We start from the raw sequence: 19272 nt of genomic DNA, 5'->3' as shown, positions 1-19272 counted from the left end.
CATAAATGCCACAAAGACCTCTTTAGCCTTATCTAAATACTGTTCACTTATATGTTTCACTGTAAACACCTGGTCCACACACCCCCTACCTTTCTTAAAGCCTCCTTGTTCATCTGCTATCCTATTCTCCATCTTACTCTAAATTCTTTCAATAACAACTCTTCCATACACTTTACCAGGTATACTCAACAGACTTATCCCCCTATAATTTTTGCACTCTCTTTTGTCCCCTTTGCCTTTATACAAAGGAACTATGCATGCTCTCTGCCAATCCCTAGGTACCTTACCCTCTTCCATACATTTATTAAATAATTGCACCAACCACTCCAAAACTATATCCCCACCTGCTTTTAACATTTCTATCTTTATCCCATCAATCCCAGCTGCCTTACCCTCTTTCATTTTACCTACTGCCTCACGAACTTCCCCCACACTCACAACTGGCTCTTCCTCACTCCTACAAGATGTTATTCCTCCTTGCCCTATACATGAAATCACAGCTTCCCTATCTTCATCAACATTTAACAATTCCTCAAAATATTCCCTCCATCTTCCCAATACCTCTAACTCTCCATTTAATAACTCTCCTCTCCTATTTTTAACTGACAAATCCATTTGTTCTCTAGGCTTCCTTAACTTGTTAATCTCACTCCAAAACTTTTTCTTATTTTCAACAAAATTTGTTGATAACATCTCACCCACTCTCTCATTTGCTCTCTTTTTACATTGCTTCACCACTCTCTTAACCTCTCTCTTTTTCTCCTTGCATCACTTCTTTGTAAAAACTTCTCATATGCTAACTTTTTTCCCTTACTACTCTCTTTACATCATCATTCCACCAATCGCTCCTCTTACCTCCCGCACCCACTTTCCTTTAACCACAAACTTCTGCTGAACACACTAACACTACATTTTTAAACCTACCCCATACCTCTTCGACCCCATTGCCTATGCTCTCATTAGCCCATCTATCCTCCAACAGCTGTTTATATCTTACCCTAACTGCCTCCTCTTTTAGTTTATAAACCTTCACCTCTCTCTTCCCTGATGCTTCTATTCTCCTTGTATCCCATCTACCTTTTACTCTCAGTGTAGCTACAACTAGAAAGTGATCTGATATATCTGTGGCCCCTCTATAAACATGTACATCCTGAAGTCTACTCAACAGTCTTTTATCTACCAATACATAATCCAACAAACTACTGTCATTTCGCCCTACATCATACCTTGTATACTTATTTATCCTCTTTTTCTTAAAATATGTAATACCTATAACTAAACCCCTTTCTATACAAAGTTCAATCAAAGGGCTCCCATTATCATTTACACCTGGCACCCCAAACTTACCTACCACACCCTCTCTAAAAGTTTCTCCTACTTTAGCATTTAGGTCCCCTACCACAATTACTCTCTCACTTGGTTCAAAGGCTCCTATACATTCACTTAACATCTCCCAAAATCTCTCTCTCTCCTCTGCATTCCTCTCTTCTCCAGGTGCATACACGCTTATTATGACCCACTTTTCGCATCCAACCTTTACTTTAATCCACATAATTCTTGAATTTACACATTCATTTTCTCTTTTCTCCTTCCATAACTGATCCTTCAACATTACTGCTACCCCTTCCTTTGCTCTAACTCTCTCAGATACTCCAGATTTAATCCCATTTATTTCCCCCCACCGAAACTCCCCTACCCCCTTCAGTTTTGTTTCGCTTAGGGCCAGGACATCCAACTTCTTTTCATTCATAACATCAGCAATCATCTGTTTCTTGTCATCCGCACTACATCCACGCATCCCAGTTTTATAAAGTTTTTCTTCTTCTTTTTTTTAGTAAATGTCTACATAAGGGGTTACTAGCCCATTGCTCCCGGCATTTTAGTCGCCTCATACAACACGCATGGCTTACGGAGGAAAGATTCTTTTCCACTTCCCCATGGACAATAGAAGAAATAAAGAAGAACAAGAGCTATTTAGAAAAAGAAGAAAAACTTAGATGTATGTATACATATATGCATGTGCATGTCTGTGAAGTGTGACACACACACACACACACACACACACTAAGTCCTGGAAATGGGAAGTACAATGCCTGCACCCTAAAGGAGGGGATCGGGATATTGACAGTTTGGAGGGATATGTTGTGTATCTTTATACGTATATGCTTCTAAGCTGTTGTGTTCTGAGCACCTCTGCAAAAACAGTGATTATGTGTGAGTGAGGTGAAAGAGTTGAATGATGATGAAAGTATTTTCTTTTTGGGAATTTTCTTTCTTTTTGGGTCACCCTGCCTCGGTGGAAGACGGCCGACTTGTTAAAAAAAAAAATGTATGAAAGAGGAGAAGGTACCTAGGGACTGGCGGAGAGCATGTATAGTCCCTTTATATAAAGGGAAGGGGGACAAAAGAGATTGTAAAAATTATAGAGGAATAAGTTTACTGAGTATACCAGGAAAAGTGTACGGTAGGGTTATAATTGAAAGAATTAGAGGTAAGACAGGATGTAGGATTGCGGATGAGCAAGGAGGTTTTAGAGTGGGTAGGGGACGTGTAGATCAAGTGTTTACATTGAAGCATATATGTGAACAGTATTTAGATAAAGGTAGGGAAGTTTTTATTGCATTTATGGATTTAGAAAAGGCATATGATAGAGTGGATAGAGGAGCAATGTGGCAGATGTTGTAAGTATGTATATGGAATAGGTGGTAAGTTAGTAAATGCTGTAAAGAGTCTTTATGAGGATAGTGAGGCTCAGGTTAGGGTGTGTAGAAGAGAGGGAGACTACTTCCTGGTAAAAGTAGGTCTTAGACAGGGATGTGTAATGTCACCATGGTTGTTTAATATATTTATAGATGGGGTTGTAAAAGAAGTAAATGCTAGGGTGTTCGGGAGAGGGGTGGGATTAAATTATGGGGAATCAAATACAAAATGGGAATTGACACAGTTGCTTTTTGCTGATGATACTGTGCTTATGGGAGATTCTAAAGAAAAATTGCAAAGGTTAGTGGATGAGTTTGGGAGTGTGTATAAAGGAAGAAAGTTGAAAGAGAACATAGAAAAGAATAAGGTGATTGAGGGTATCAAATGATTTAGATAAAGAAAATTTGGATATCAAATTGGGGAGGAGGAGTATGGAAGAAGTGAATGTTTTCAGACACTTGGGAGTGTCTGCAGATGGATTTATGAAGGATGAGGTTAATCATAGAGTTGATGAGGGAAAAAAGGTGAGTGGTGCATTGAGGTATATGTGGAGTCAAAAAACGTTATCTATGGAGGCAAAGAAGGGAATGTATGAAAGTATAGTAGTACCAACACTCTTATATGGGTGTGAAGCTTGGGTGGTAAATGCAGCAGTGAGGAGACAGTTGGAGGCAGTGGAGATGTCCTGTTTAAGGGCAATGTGTGGTGTAAATATTATGCAGAAAATTCGGAGTGTGGAAATTAGGAAAAGGTGTGGGGTTAATAAAAGTATTAGTCAGAGGGCAGAAGAGGGGTTGTTGAGGTGGTTTGGTCATTTAGAGAGAATGGATCAAAGTAGAATGACATGGAAAGCATATAAATCTATAGGGGAAGGAAGGCGGGGTAGGGGTCGTCCTCGAAAGGGTTGGAGAGAGGGGGTAAAGGAGGTTTTGTGGGCGAGGGGCTTGGACTTCCAGCAAGCGTGCGTGAGCGTGTTAGATAGGAGTGAATGGAGACGAATGGTACTTGGGACCTGACAATCTGTTGGAGTGTGAGCAGGGTAATATTTAGTGAAGGGATTCAGGGAAACCGGTTATTTTCATATAGTCGGACTTGAGTCCTGGAAATGGGAAGTACAATGCCTGTACTTTAAAGGAGGGGTTTGGGATATTGGCAGTTTGGAGGGATATGCTGTGTATCTTTATATGTACATGTATATGCTTCTAAACTGTTGTATTCTGAGCACCTCTGCAAAAACAGTGATAATGTGTGAGTGTGGTGAAAGTGTTGAATGATGATAAAAGTATTTTTGGGGGGGGGGGGATTTTCTTTCTTTTTTTGGGTCACCCTGCCTCGGTGGGAGACGGCCGACTTGTTGAGAAAAAAAAAAAAAAAAAAAAAAAATATATATATATATATATATATATATATATATATATATGGGAGCAAGGGGCTAGTAACCTCTTCTCCTGTATATATTACTAAATGTAAAAGGAGAGACTTTCGTTTTTCCTTTTGGGCTGCATTGCCTCGGTGGGATACGGCCGGTGTGTTGAAAGAAATATATATATATATATATATATATATATATATATATATATATATATATATATATATATATATATATATATATATATATATATATATATATATATATATATATATATGTATGTTACTAAATGCTGTAAAGAGTTTTTATGAGGATAGTGAGGATCAGGTTAGGGTGTGTAGAAGAGAGGGAGACTACTTCCTGGTAAAAGTAGGTCTTAGACAGGGATGTGTAATGTCACTATGGTTGTTTAATATATTTATAAATGGGGTTGTAAAAGAAGTAAATGCTAGGGTGTTGGAGAGAGGGGTGGGATTAAATTATGGGGAATCAAATACAAAATGGGAATTGACAGAGTTATCTTTTGCTGATGATATTGTGCTTATGGGAGATCCTAAAGAAAAGTTGCCAAGGTTAGTGGACAAGTTTGGGAGTGTGTGTAAGGGTAGAAAGTTGAAAGTGAACATAGAAAAGAGTAAGGTGATGAGGGTATCAAATGATTTAGATAAAGAAAAATTGCATATCAAATTGGAGAGGAGAATATGGAAGAAGTGAATGTTTTCAGATATTTGGGAGTTGACGTGTCAGCAGATGGATGTATGAAGGACGAGGTTAACCATGGAATTGATGAAGGAAAAAAGGCGAGTGGTGCACTGAGGTATATGTGGAGACAAAAAACATTATCTATGGAGGCAAAGAAGGGAATGTATGAAAGTATAGTGGTACCAACACTCTTATATGGGTGTGAAGCTTGGGCTGTAAATGCTGCAGCGAGGAGGTGGTTGGAGGCGGTGGGGATGTCCTGTCTTAGGGCAATGTGTGGTGTAAATATTATGCGGAGAATTCGGAGTATATTTCCCATTTCCAGGTTTCAAGTCCAGCTAACCAGTTTCCCTGAATCCCTTCACAAAATATTACCCTGCTCACACTCCAACAGCTCGTCAGGTCCCAAAAACCATTCGTCTCCATTGACTCCTATCTAACAAGGTCACACATTCCTGCTGCATGTCCAGGCCCCTTACACACAAAACATCTTTTACCCCCTCCCTCCATCTCTTCCTCCCCTCCACTACAGATTTATACACCCTCCAAACCATTCTATTTTGCTCCATCCTCTCTAAATGACCAAACCACCTCAATAATCCCTCTTCAGCCCTCTGAATAATACTTTTTCTAACCCCACACCTCCTCCCAATTGCATGATATGCGGACCATATGAAAACCGGAGTTCCACTGTACATATGTACTGTATACATAATATAACTAAGAAAAAATTTCTGATAGACATGCATCTTTTCTTTTTCTTTTTAATAGGCTATATGGTTAGCCAGACTTGAGTCCTGGAAATGCAAAGTACAATGCCTGCACTTTAACCCTTCAACTGCCCAAATGTAGGTCTACGTTTGCTCTGCTAGTGCTCTGAACATAGATCTACGTTTCAGTTTACATGCTTTCAAATGTATAAAAAACGTAGATATATGCTTGGAGTGCTAGCGGTGCAAACATTGATGTATGTTTGGACAGTTTAAGGGTTAAAGGAGGGGTTTGGGATATTGGCAGTTTAGAGGGACGTCTAAGCTGTCGTATATGAGTGCCTCTGCAAAGACAATGATTATGTATGAGTAATGGTGAAAGTGTTGAATGATAATAAGTTTTTTTTTCTTTCTTTTGGGTTTTTCTTTCTTTTTGAGTCACCCTGCCTCAGTGGGAAATGGCAGACATCCTAAATAAAAAAAATGCATCTATTAGAGTAAATTATTTTTGACAGGCTAATAATGACTGCCTAACATTTAATAATTGTGTTATTACTATACAGTATTTATTTGAAAACAATTTGCAGGAGGCTTTTTGTATTTTAGTTTTAAAATTTATTTCCAAAATCACAAGGCTAGATTATCTGGGGATTCACACTTTGTATCAGACAGCTATTTTGGATGAACAAATGATTACATACACGTGTTCGGATGAACAAGTGGTTATATCCAGATTAGAAACTACTCATATGAACAAGTGATCCTAACTAGATAAGGTGTTAGCTTACTAGAAAATTTAGTTCAAGTAGAATAAATAGTGGGTCACAGACTAATCTGTGACACAGTATATGCTTATTTAAACAAGTTTGTGAATAGTATGTACAGTGGACCCCCGGTTAACGATATTTTTTCACTCCAGAAGTATGTTCAGGTGCCAGTACTGGCCGAATTTGTTCCCATAAGGAATATTGTGAAGTAGATTAGTCCATTTCAGACCCCCAAACATACACGTACAAACGCACTTACATAAATACACTTACATAATTGGTCGCATTCGGAGGTGATCGTTATGCGGGGGTCCACTGTACTTGAATTTAAATAAGATGTGAAGTTTACTGCATTCATGTACAGTATGGGGTAGGAACAAAGATGTGAATGTCACTCAATATAAGCACAGCTGAGACTTAATGATGTAAAATTCATTCATACACTAGGGCATGTATTTTTAAATTAGCTTCTGCAGAACCTTAAGATTCCATGGGAGCTTGTTGGGGTTTCATCAAATCTTTCATAACTGCAGGGATGAGATGATTTTGTCATCTTTGTTGTGCTTATCTTTTTTATGAAAGGGAGACTGGCAATGTAAACAACAGTCTGGGTTCAGGGTCACTGAGATACGTACATTTACAATATTTTAATGTGAATGGTGAATTATTCACAATTCAAAACTGTCTAAAACTGAAATAGCAACTCTGTATACGTATTTGATGTGCTGCCTACACTCAGTCACAGCATGAAAGAGGGGCATTTCTTGTAAACACACAGCTGATATATCAACAATGCTCACTCACTCTTAGTCCTTTAGGTTAGGATATCAGTTTTTCTAGGTTATCAGTGTTTCTAGGGAACATTGTATCAACATCCGGAGTCCTAGACTATTCAACATCTTACCAGAAGATATCAGAAACATGGCTGGAACCAGTGTAAAAGCCTTCAAGACGAAACGGGACAAGTATCTTCACCAGGTGCCAGATCAACCAGGCCGTGATGGATATGTGGGGCAGCGGGCCTCCAGCAGCAACAGCCTGGTTGACCAGGCAAGCACCAGACAAGCCCGACCCATGGCCGGTCTCAGAGAGTAGATAAACTCTCGAAACTCTTCAAAGGTAAAGGTAAAGGTTTGGTTCTTTTGGTTCACTTCAGTTACAATTTTATTAATGTTATTGAATTAATTTTAAATGCGTCTGATATTTCATTCCACATAATTAAACAAATATGATATGTCACTAAGAGTGCCAGTAAGATAAGATTTTGTTTGGATTTTTAACCCTGGAGGATTAACCACCCAGGATAACCCAAGAAAGTCAGTGCATCATTAAGGACTGTGTCTTATTACCATTGGGGTCCTTAAATCTCATCCCCCAGGATGCGACCCACACCAGTCGACTTACACCTAAGTACATGTACTTGTTTGCTAGGTAAACAGGGACAGCAGGTGTAAGGACACACACCCAATGTTTCCACTCTTGCCGGGGATCAAACCACAGACACTCAGTGTATGAGGCGAGAGTGTTGCCAACAGGCCATGAGATTGGGTATGTCAATTTTATTTTTATGTGATGTTCTTAATTATGACTGCCAATATTATAAAATTTCAATGAACTATGATGAAAATAAAATAAGTTTCATAAAGATATACATAGTGTCTGCTTCACTGTTAATAAAAGGGTGATGTGGGTATGTCTGTGCCCCACAGCCTTCCACTATTTTACAAAAGCTGCAATATTTTGGTCTTGTGTTACAAATACATTAGTTTGTCTTACACCCACAACCATGATTACTATTGTAATGTGCAAATGTTTGCATTATCATGCTGTACTAGAATGCATCATGGCTTATAAGCTCCATGAAAGTGGTAGAGTTAAGTGTGTTTCTAAGAGGAAGGAGGTCTTGATGAAATTAAGAATAAATGGGGCTTTATGAGATTCATTGGTTGGGATGAAAGAATTAGCCTTGGGGGATTCTACAGAAAACCTCCTCCTGATTTCCCATCCAGCACCTAAAACATCACATCATCAATATCAAAAGTAAATAGTATATTCCACTTTAATGCAATATTATTTCAAACTTAAGTGGGGTTTACAGTTTATAGAATGCTGGGGCCTCTTCGAATGCATCCTCAGTAACTATGAAGTGATTATTTACTGCACTATTTGTAATTCTAAGTGAATATAGCATAAGTATCGAATCTGAGATAGTCTAGTAATAACTTTGCTCAGATGTTAACCAAATTTGACATCTATCAAATGACCTTAGAATGTCTTCCATCAGTTTAAAATCTAAATAAAATCTTAGCCTAATTAAGCACATACATTACTGAATCAAAAAATAAAATCTCACCTTCATATACATAATACATCTGAATTATATGTTTATAACATTAGCCTTCCCACACTCAAGCTATAATTTTAAAAGAATGTAATTATGTGGTGTTGAAGCATCACACAAAGAACAGGTAACTTACCTCAAGAGACTGAACCATGAGAGGTATGTATAAGCCATAAGTGCTGGAATGAGCAATATAAGTTTAAGTTAAAAACAAAATCCTATTACAAAACAAGTTCATTTATTTCATATTTACACCATGTTCTTCAAGTTGATTAAGTGGAAGGTATTCATAATCGTTACTGACAAGTCAAGTGATGCCAGATATATTCATAAAATACTATAAACATTATTATGCTATGGGTGCATAAGTCTCAATGGTTTTCTACTCCAACTAGATACGCATCAATTCAAAAATTTATCTACTTATCTAGCTTAAATCAACTGCAAGCAATTATTTAGTAAATCCAGTAAAAGCAGCTACACATGTCTTACAAAGCATCATTTGATTCATATCCAATGCATGTTTAGGCAAAGTGAATCAAAAGCATTACACTGCACAGTGTAAGAATGCTCCATTTGCAATCAAGAGAGAGTGCGAGTGAGTGAGTCTCTTACCACCCAGCAATGGAATCCAACTCTGCAATAACTATTAAGTGTTATGAGGTAAATCTTATAAGCAAAGTATTATTATTATTATAATCAAAACTAAGCACTAAACCCATCAGGGTCACATGTAAGCAAAGTAGCCAGGAAACTTGCAATCAAAACTGCATTTCATACTTGCTCAATTGCAAAACTCCATATAGTATGTTTGCTCAGACTCTTGGATTGCCTGCCCTCATCCTATCTCTGTTATTTAAACAATGTAGAGAACCATACAAGGACATCATTCCCTTAGTAATTACTGATTCCCAAATGACTTTCATTTGGATCAGGCTCTCACAACATGTGGACATAGTGAAGTCAAATCTGACAAAAGGAAAGCTCTGGTTTACAGCTGGCTTCAACTTCATCTAGTTCTCTAAATGTATACTGCTTATGGCAATATTGTATAGAGTACAGAATAACATACTTATTCACAGGGGCTACATTCCTGGAAGCAGAAAAAATACCAAATCTGCAAATACCACTCATCAAAACAGTGTTCCAGATACCTAATTTACCTGGACTAATGAATGTAAAATTTCCCATAATCTTTTCATATTTTACAACAAAATAAGTGAAACAACTGTACAGTACAGTACAGGCATGCAGTATTACACACTAGCCTTCTGCCTGATGCCCTGTGGAACTCAAGGTGTGGGTGGTATCTGCCCAACTTCACCTTACATTTCCTACAGCTTCCCCCTGATTGACTCATCAGTGCTCCATATGGACAACCTAAAAGTAAGGGAAGCTTCCTGCCTGATTTGCTGGCCTGAAGGCCTATAAATGTTGTGATAATAGATATATCTAGGGTAGACTTGTACCCAGCCACTATTGAGGTTTTAATACAGAGAGTAGTTATTCATATACGGTGCAGTATCATCTATAAAGCTCTTGATTCAATTAAATGTTAGTGATTAATCTCAGCTAAGTAAAATACCAAATGACAACTGTCTAGCAGGGAATGCCATGATGGCCTTAAGACAAGAAGATTATTATTATAATCATAACTCAGCACTTAACCCACAAGGGTCATACAGTGCTGCCAACAATGAAGAGTACTGGTACTGTACTGCTATGGGCTATCAAAACTAATGATACTTCATATTTTTAAATTCAATTAATGTGTATCTACATCAGCATTCTAACAGATACCACTCCAACCCTGTAACACCTATTCATTAAGTTTTAGTTCCAGCCTAGACCTGCCCAAAAAGGTGTATATAATTAAGGCTTTTTAATTAAACATGCCAGTATCCAAATTGTAAACCTATATTTCAATTATATGTAATGTATCTTCTGTATGGTGCTTGGATTCAAAATGAAGCATTTGATAAATTTAGAAAAATAAACTGCTGGGTAATTTTCAGAGTTATTTTGGCATGAAAGAAAACTACAGTGGTAAGAGGAAAATATTTTTGTGGAAGAATATTACTAGTAAGATCTAACAAGCATCAATAAGATAAAGACAATGATAAAGATTTTATTTCTTTGCAATGTTTACAACGTGTGATTACAATTTTGATTGGTTAAGTAAAAAGAAAGCCACTATCATGCTAGGGCATTTTGGGCAGACTAAGCATAATGCTTACAGACTACTTAATACTAGACATATAAAGAGCAGTAAATTTTAATTATACATCATTTTTCTTATTACAATAGAGGTAGGTAGTGGTTTACAGTAATTGAATTTAGAATTGAGATGAAGTAGTATATAAAAAATTACAGTATTACAATTTAGCACAATTTATAATAATGAAACTGAAAAAAATTTAAGTTGGAAATAATGCTTAAATAATTGAGCAATCATAAATTATTTAGGAGTTTTCTGAGTTACTGGTAGGTGATAACATATAGTGTTTGTCTGGTCAATTTTAGGTGATGAAGTGATTTCTAAGTAGAGCTTAAATTGATTTGTAGGCAGGGGCCCTTTTTTATGTTCAGGCAATGAATTCCAGATCTTTAGGCCCTTTATGTGCATAGCATTTTTGCATAGGGAGAGATGGACACGAGGGATATCAAAGTGTGTGTTGTGCCTTGTGTTATGCCTGTGCGTTCTGTTGTAGTTATCAAGGAGGAGTTTGAGAGGAGGGTTTATATAGGGATATAATGTTCTGTGTATGTAGTAGGCACAATGATGTGTGTGGATATTTTGTATATTAAGCAAGTTCAAGCTCTTAACAAAGGGTGGAGTGTGTTGCCTGGTGCAGGAGCTGGTAATCAATTAAAGGTTTCAGGTGATTTGCTGTAGTTGAACCCCATACACAAATACCATAGGTGCAGTAAGAGTAGATGAAAGAGTGGTAGTGGTAAAGAGCAAGAAGTGCCGTTTGGGGTACATAGTACACCACTGTACCGTGATGCAGCTGCTGCTGCACCACGGTCAGCTGCTGCTGCACCAAAGTCAGCTGTTGCTGAACCACGGTCAGTTGCTGCTGCACCACAGTCAGCTGTTGCTGCACCACAGTCAGCTGCTGCTGAACCACAGTCAGCTGCTGCTGCACCAAAGTCAGCTGTTGATGAACCACGGTCAGCTGCTGCTGCACCACGATCAGCTGCTGCTGCACCAAAGTCAGCTGTTGCTGAACCACAGTCAGCTGCTGCTGAACCACAGTCAGCTGCTGCTGAACCACGGTGAGCTGCTGTTGCACCACGGTCAGCTGCTGCTGCACCACAGTCAGCTGCTGCTACGCCACCGTCATCTGTTGCTGCACCACGGTCAGCTGTTGCTGCACCAGTCAGCTGTTGCTGAACCACGGTGAGCTGCTGTTGCACCACGGTGAGCTGCTGCTGCACCACCGTCATCTGTTGCTGCACCACGGTCAGCTGTTGCTGCACCAGTCAGCTGTTGCTGAACCATGGTGAGCTGCTGTTGCACCACGGTCAGCTGCTGCTGCACCACAGTCAGCTGCTGTTACACCACCGTCATCTGTTGCTGCACCATGGTCAGCTGTTGCTGCACCACGGTCAGCTGTTGCTGCACCACGGTCAGCTGTTGCTGCACCATGGTCAGCTGGTCCTAGTGGCATTAAAAGAAGAAGGGAAGTAACCCCGGAAAAGGATGTGCTACCTAAAGTCCTAATGGAAGGGGATTCCCCTTCTAAACATTAACAACTTCCACACTCTCCCCTCCTCCCATCCCATCAATCATCACCAGATCTTCAATAAAGTTAAGTGTCAGTTTGTGTGCATTAAAATTAATATTTCATGTGGTAAAAATTTTTTTTTTTCATACTTTGTGGTGTCTTGCACGGATTAATTTGATTTCAATTATTTCTTATGGGGAAAATTAATTCGCCTTACGATAATTTCGGCACACGATGAGCTCTCAGGAACGGATTAATATTATATGCTGGGGGTCCACTGTCTTTATCTATGTATGTATTGTGCATGTCTAATTTTTTTTCTGTGTAGGGAAATGTACATTTCACGTAGAAAAAAATTATATTTTTAATACTTTTGGCTGTCTGGAACGGATTAATTGGATTTCCATTATTTCTTAAGGGGAAAATTAATTCGACCAACTGCAAATTCGACTAACAGCTAGCTCTCTGGAACGGACTAATGCCAATGGTCAAGGGTCCACTATATTTTCATTAGTTTGTTGTTTACAGTGTCTCTTAGTATAGTTGGGTTTGATAAGAGAAGATGTAAGTAGTGTCATGTGCAAATAAAATGGGTTTAACCCTTTCAGGGTCGAGAGGCCCTCTCCTAAATTTGTTCTCAGGGTCGAAAATTTTTTGGGAAAAAAAAAAAAAAATTAGTTTCTTACGAAATGATAGAGAATCTTTTCCCGATCATAATGACACCAAAATTATGAAATTTGATGGAAAACTTACAGAATTATGCTCTCATGAAGTTAGTGGTCTTGACGATGTCTACGCACTGGCGATTTTGCCCACTTTGAGCCCTATTTTCGGTCAATTCCACTGTACTAGCCGACAAAAATCATAACTATTTCTCTAGAACTCCATTTTTTCTATCGAATGAGTATAAGAAACCACCTATTTACTGATTTCAACTATCCAATACAGTGGTCAGAAACTGGCAATTTTGCGAATTTCACACAAATTTCAAGAGATGCCAATTTCAAAATAGGGTCCAGAATAAACAAGACAGACATTCCTGGTACTAAAACAACATTTCCTCTGTTCATTAGTCATGTCCCTAGGCCCCTCTTACATTTCTTTTGCTTTCCGCTTTGAATTTTTATTCTCACAAAAAAATAGAAGATTTATTGTTATGCAGACTACTGCATTAGTGTAGAAATGGTGTAGATATGGTATGAATAATATCAACGCACTGTGAAAGAATATTAGACTCACCAGTTGATGTGTATTAGACGTGTGGCATGATTTGTTTACTTTTGAACTTTGGCAAAAATCGAACATTTCTGCGACTTTGAGCTCAATTTCTATGTACTTTTCATTGTGAAACCAATCAAAATCATCTCAATTTCTGTAATATGCCTTCCATTCTATAAAATGAGACCAGAAAAACTAGAATACAACCATAAATCCCATACGAAAATACAGTGCAAAGTTGCTGTTTTAAACCAAAAACACGGTCAGAGTTTTTTTTTCTCATTATGCACTGTGTGGTGCAGGATTTTTTTTATACTATGCACACTGACCACATAGACCCATTCTTTTGTATATAGGCCTACCAGCTTTCTCTCGCTAGATTTGAAGGCGCTAGAATTTACACGTACTAGTAGGTCAATAGCCCTGGCGCGTAAGCCGTACTAGCATGTCGGAAACCCTGAAAGGGTTAAGGAGTTTAGATGCATCTGGGAGGTCACTGTTGTAAATGAGAAAGAGAAGCGGGTCAGGGACACTACCTTGTGGGACTCCAACAAGAACAGGTTGTGTAGTAGAGGTAACACCATTTGTGTATATACAATGGTGTCTATTACTGAGATAAGATTTTAAGTAATCAAGCGTCATCTGACTCCATAATGTTCAAGTTTTAGGTGCAAGAGGTCATGGTTAACTGTATCAAATGCTTTTCATAGGTCTATGAAAAGTCCCAGGGGAATTTAATTTTTTCTGAGTGCCATATATAGAGGTTCAAGCATATGTATAATACATAGAATTTCAAGCATATGTATAATTGCATCATTAGTAGTACTTTTTGGCCTGAATCCAAACTGGCATGGGTTAAGTATGTTGTGAGATACTAAGTTGGAGTAAACTTGCTTGTGAATTATTTTCTCGAAAATTTTAGATATTAGGGGAAAGTTTGATATAGGTCTATAGTTATTCAGTTCAACTGGACTGTCTCCTTTGAGGATCGGGGTAACCCTTGCTGTCTTGAGTATGGATGGAAAGGATGAAGATTCAACAGACTTGTTAAAGAGAGTTGCAATAATGGGTGCCAACACATGAGAAGCTTTTGTATACACGAGTGGTGGTAAGTTATTTAGGTCTCCTACCTTGTTCTTTAGTGTTTTGATGATGAGCCAGAAGAAATAAAGAGCTAATGGTTTATGAATATGCTTGTATATGATGCAAGAACACCATGCAGAAAAATTATGTAAAAAAGTAAGATTTAGGTAAACTGAGTGAAGATAGCAATAAATGAATAACGGAAAAGAAAATACAGTATATAAATTGCAGAACAAGCTTTTATTTGGACAATATTTTGCTCTGTGTAGAGCCATTTCTTGAGGAACACTTTGTCCCAAAACAGTAAAAAATTTTCTACAATACGTCTTTTCTTCACTACTGTTGGAAGTACACCATTTGGATCCATGGAAAAGGGAATTTAACATGGGGAGATAAATACCCTCTAACAGAACTGGGCAAATGAAAATTGGCTCCATTAAATTTATGTGATAATACTTTAAATTCTCCATGGGAAGTGGAACAGAATTCTTCCTCCGTAAGCCATGAGTGTCGTAAGAGGCAACTAAAATGCCGGGAGCAAGGGGCTAGTAACCCCTTCTCAATTTAAAAAAGAGAAGCTTTCGTTTTTCTTTTTGGGCCACCCTGCCTTGGTGGGATACGACCAGTTTGTTGAAAAAAAAAAATACTTTCTATGTATCTAGTAAAATAAGCTCTTAGGAGTAACTACATACAACAAAAAAATTGTGAAAAACAACAAACGCAATAGTAGGCAATTACTATGCAATACAGGTACAATACCGATTTTCCATCACCCTTGGTTCCTAGGACTTGTTTAAATATCGATTTTGCCAGACCAACAGAGGTTACATGATAATTCAACAATACACCTATGACCCACCATGGACTGCTAGAAACTTTAATTAAACATTAGAATAAATGAAACAGGTTTACTAATTACTGTACTGACAAAGAAAGTTGCAGTACTACTGAAACTAGAAATGATCACATTAGGTCTGCAAGTTGAAGGTTGTGATTACCGTTTAATAGTTGACTGTTTCGTCATGGATTTGTGGTGTTGCAAGGGAAAGCTTAGAGTGCAGTATTCCTTGGTCTTGGGGTAAAATAAGTGATGTACAGTTTGGTGGTATTAAAATTTTCATACACGAGTTCAATTTTACTGGGGAGCTAAACAATTGTCCACAATAAGAAAACTCTTTCAATTTTCTTGTAGGCCTACAGACATGCAATGTGCTCTGGCTTCTAGCACAAAAAACTTTTCAAACCACTCTAAGGTAAAATTCAGTGGTAATCTGGTCATATTTATTTGCATGTTATATTACTGGGTAAATTTCAATGCCTTTCAAGGCCCTAGGGCATTTACTCTTCCTGAGCACCAATGGCTTATGCCTGTGTATGCCAGCTTTGTTTGAGTACCCTAAGATCATAACTTTATCCTTACATTGTTTGAATCCTCTGGGCATTTCTTTATCTTCTGTTGTTAATGTCCTAGGTGTGCACTGCCAATATAATGCAGTTTCATCTGCATTATATACCTGTTCAGGACAGAGGTGCTTGACAGCTACAATCTTCACAAATTTGTCCACGTGCTCAGCAGCTCCTTTGTGGTCTGCAGATCATTTTTCTCCACACACTTTACACATGGAAATTCCAAGACGCTTCTTAAAACTTTGAAGCCATCCTTCATTATAGTTACACTCATATTTTAATTTAAGTTATTTATGGAAGAACTGAGCTTGTTCCATTAACATCCTACCAGACAAGTCCACTCCATCACTCCAATGCTGTCTAAACAATTCCATCATCACTCAGTCATCCTCAGTACTCTTGCTACCTTTCAAAGTTTTTCTTAAGATCATTTGCTTTTTGGAATAACTCTCTGCATAGAATTTCAATAACTGGTTCCTTTGCCTCTTCATATCAAACGGCTGCTTCACCAGTTCCATACATGTTACACAACTTCCACATGGAAACACTACGGTCCAGTTTATTCAATAATTTGACCCTATCTTGTATCAATATGAACTGAGGTTTATGCTTAACTCCACCACTGACACCTATGTCTTTCTTAGAAGTCATAACTAGGGTTAAATATTAGCTAAACATGCTGAGAATAGCACAAAATCAGGGGATCGCCACCAACAACTACAGCGTAAACAATACAAGTGCACGCGACCTACCCATGCCATCTGTGGCCACCTGTGTAATTTTGTCCAGACTAAAAGAGGTGTAGGACCATCCACTGCCAGAAAATCAGTGTTGTACCTGTACTAGCAAATTTTTGGATAATCTTAAAATAATGAATATGGATGGAGGAAAAATAATAAAACAATAATAATAATAATAATAATAATAATAATAATAATAATAATAATACAATACTAAATAAAGAATACAGTGTATACACAAATAACCCACACGAAAGAGAAAAAAAACTCATGACGACATTTTGGTCTGACTTTGGCCATTAACTAGTCATGCAGAAGAATGAAGGGGATTCAGTATATATATGAGAGAGGACAGGGAAGGGAGAACAAAGGAGAGGAATAAAGGTAGAAGCAGTGGTGGTGGTGGTGGTGGTGGCGGCAGCGGCGGGTGGTGGTAGTAGTAGTAAGTAGTGTAACGGTGGTAGAGGTTGAAAAAAAGACATAATGATCCACACCTATCCTAGGAAAAAATGCCAATATTGATTGTTGTCTTGTCCTCCCCACAGGGTAGGTTGCCTTGAGTATCAACCCTATCTTCTGAAAAGTCAACATGCACATTGCTGTCATAACCAACAAAATCATCTAAGACATCACCAGACCACACAGACCCAAGAGTACCACTGCTGCAGGGGTTTACAGCATTCTGTGTGAGGGATGTAGTAAGGTATACATTGGTGAGACAGGGAATGACTTTCAGACTCACCTACAGGAACACAAATATACTTACAGGATGAATGCTAACAATGCATGCATTATTCATCACAATCCAGTTGCATATCATGAACTAAAGTGCAGGACTACAGTGGTATCAGGAGGACAAAACTGAATGCATGATTTTACAAGCAGCTACTATTTATTTATCTAATACTATCAAACAAAACTAAGGGAATGTACACACTGGCAGGTGTCATCACTCATATGGTACATGGTCTATATAATAAAAATGTTTCCTATGGGATTAACTTTCCTGCTCCCTGTCCACATATCTGTACCTATTATGCATACTGTTTGACTGTCTCTCTTCCTAAGAGAAAAAGAATCACTTGTGATCCTTCCCAAGCCTGACCTCAGGGTGCTCTTTTGCTGTATGAGGCAGTGTACCTCTTGAGGTTTTGTATACATGTACACAATAAAAGTCCAGTCCCAGATGAAATGTAGTAATAAAAGTCTCTCTGCAAACAAGTGTCTTTCTTACTACCACTGATTATCTAGAACATAACACATCACTAAATTTCAAAAAAGGCTATCATGCAATGCAAGGCACAAATATACAACAGTTAACTGCATTTATCAAGAGCCAACTATCTTTCTCTTATCTTAAAATAACATGTAAACAGTTAAACATTCACAATTTTTAAACCAATGACCATAAGGAAGCTTACCCATACTGCGTGTAGTGTGGCACCATGAAAGCAGGAGGAGGGTGGTCATTAGGTTAATGGACACAAGAAAAAGTGTTTGCTGGGCCTCTCGCTGATGAAAAAGCCAAGTTACTTCTTTAATAAATGTCTGAAATGATGACATTGTGGCTGCACCCTCCTTAAATGGGCGAATAAAATACTGTAAAAAAAATATATACATTATATTCACTGTATAAACCTCAGCATATTCATAATGACTAATAGTTTAACATGGCCCTGACACACCATAAACCTAAATTATATGGTATTCTGTAAATTCTGGTTAAAATTCTGATTGTGTGCAAGTATATACGGAGTTACAAGAGCCAATCTATGTTCGTAGTGTTCATTCTTCATAACAGTACATCATTTAGTTTCTCATACAAATCTTTAAAGGAGGTTACAATATAGTGGCAGGAACAAATCACATACATGCAAATTAGAGATGAAAAATGGATAAACACTTGACTAAACAATACAGTATTCCAGAAATGACGAAAAGTCATTAAGATTTCATTTCCAATACTTTTTTAACACAAGATTTTTGACAAGTGCAAGACTGCCCTATTTGTCATTAGTATTTGTAATTACAGGAGAATAGCAATGCTTGTGGTGTCTAGCTTCAGTACAGTGCTTAGTTTGTCATACTTACCCAGAATTTCCCCATATTCTTGTATCTCCAGAATTAGTGTTCTCTTTTAACTTGTCTCTACAATCTTATTTCTGATGAAAATTGACAGCTTGAATGATAGAAGCTTGTTAGGTGGGTTGATTTTTGAGGAACAACAGGCACTGAAAATGCCCTCATAAAGAGACATGAAAAAGAGCAGATATATACTTAGTGGCCCCTTTATTAGGCACACCTGTATACCAGCTCTGTAATGCAAATATCTAATCAGCCAATTACATGGCATCAATTTACTGCCTAAGAGCATACAGAGATGGTCAAAAGGTTCAGTTGTTCAGAGCAAACATAAGACTGGAGAAGAAATGTGATCTTAGTGACTCTGACTGTGGAAAGACAAAGATTGATGGTAGTTTGAATATCTCAGATGCTGCACATCT

At 38.0% G+C, this 19272-nt stretch overlaps 1 protein-coding gene across 4 annotated transcripts in view; it reads right to left on the bottom strand.

Moving 5' to 3' along the window:
• The window catches only part of LOC128696468 (zinc transporter 6-like), a 72387-nt gene that overhangs the window by 41251 nt on the left and 11864 nt on the right, over nucleotides 1–19272 (bottom strand). For 2 of the 4 annotated variants that reach the window (XM_070094691.1, XM_070094690.1), the window contains exons 3-4: nucleotides 18190–18367; nucleotides 8726–8768 (exon numbers count right to left, since the gene is read on the bottom strand). In XM_070094691.1, coding sequence (XP_069950792.1) covers nucleotides 8726–8768; nucleotides 18190–18367 — 221 coding nt within the window. Of the gene's footprint in view, nucleotides 1–8725; nucleotides 8769–16780; nucleotides 16866–18189; nucleotides 18368–19272 lie in introns of those variants that run through there. The other 2 variants (XM_070094692.1, XM_070094693.1) reach the window with 2 other exon arrangements.

Source organism: Cherax quadricarinatus, chromosome 47 (assembly GCF_038502225.1).
Source record: "Cherax quadricarinatus isolate ZL_2023a chromosome 47, ASM3850222v1, whole genome shotgun sequence".
NCBI classification, from domain to species: domain Eukaryota; kingdom Metazoa; phylum Arthropoda; class Malacostraca; order Decapoda; family Parastacidae; genus Cherax; species Cherax quadricarinatus.
Note: the sequence above shows the minus strand (reverse complement) of the source record. Positions and strands in the feature narration are given on the sequence as shown.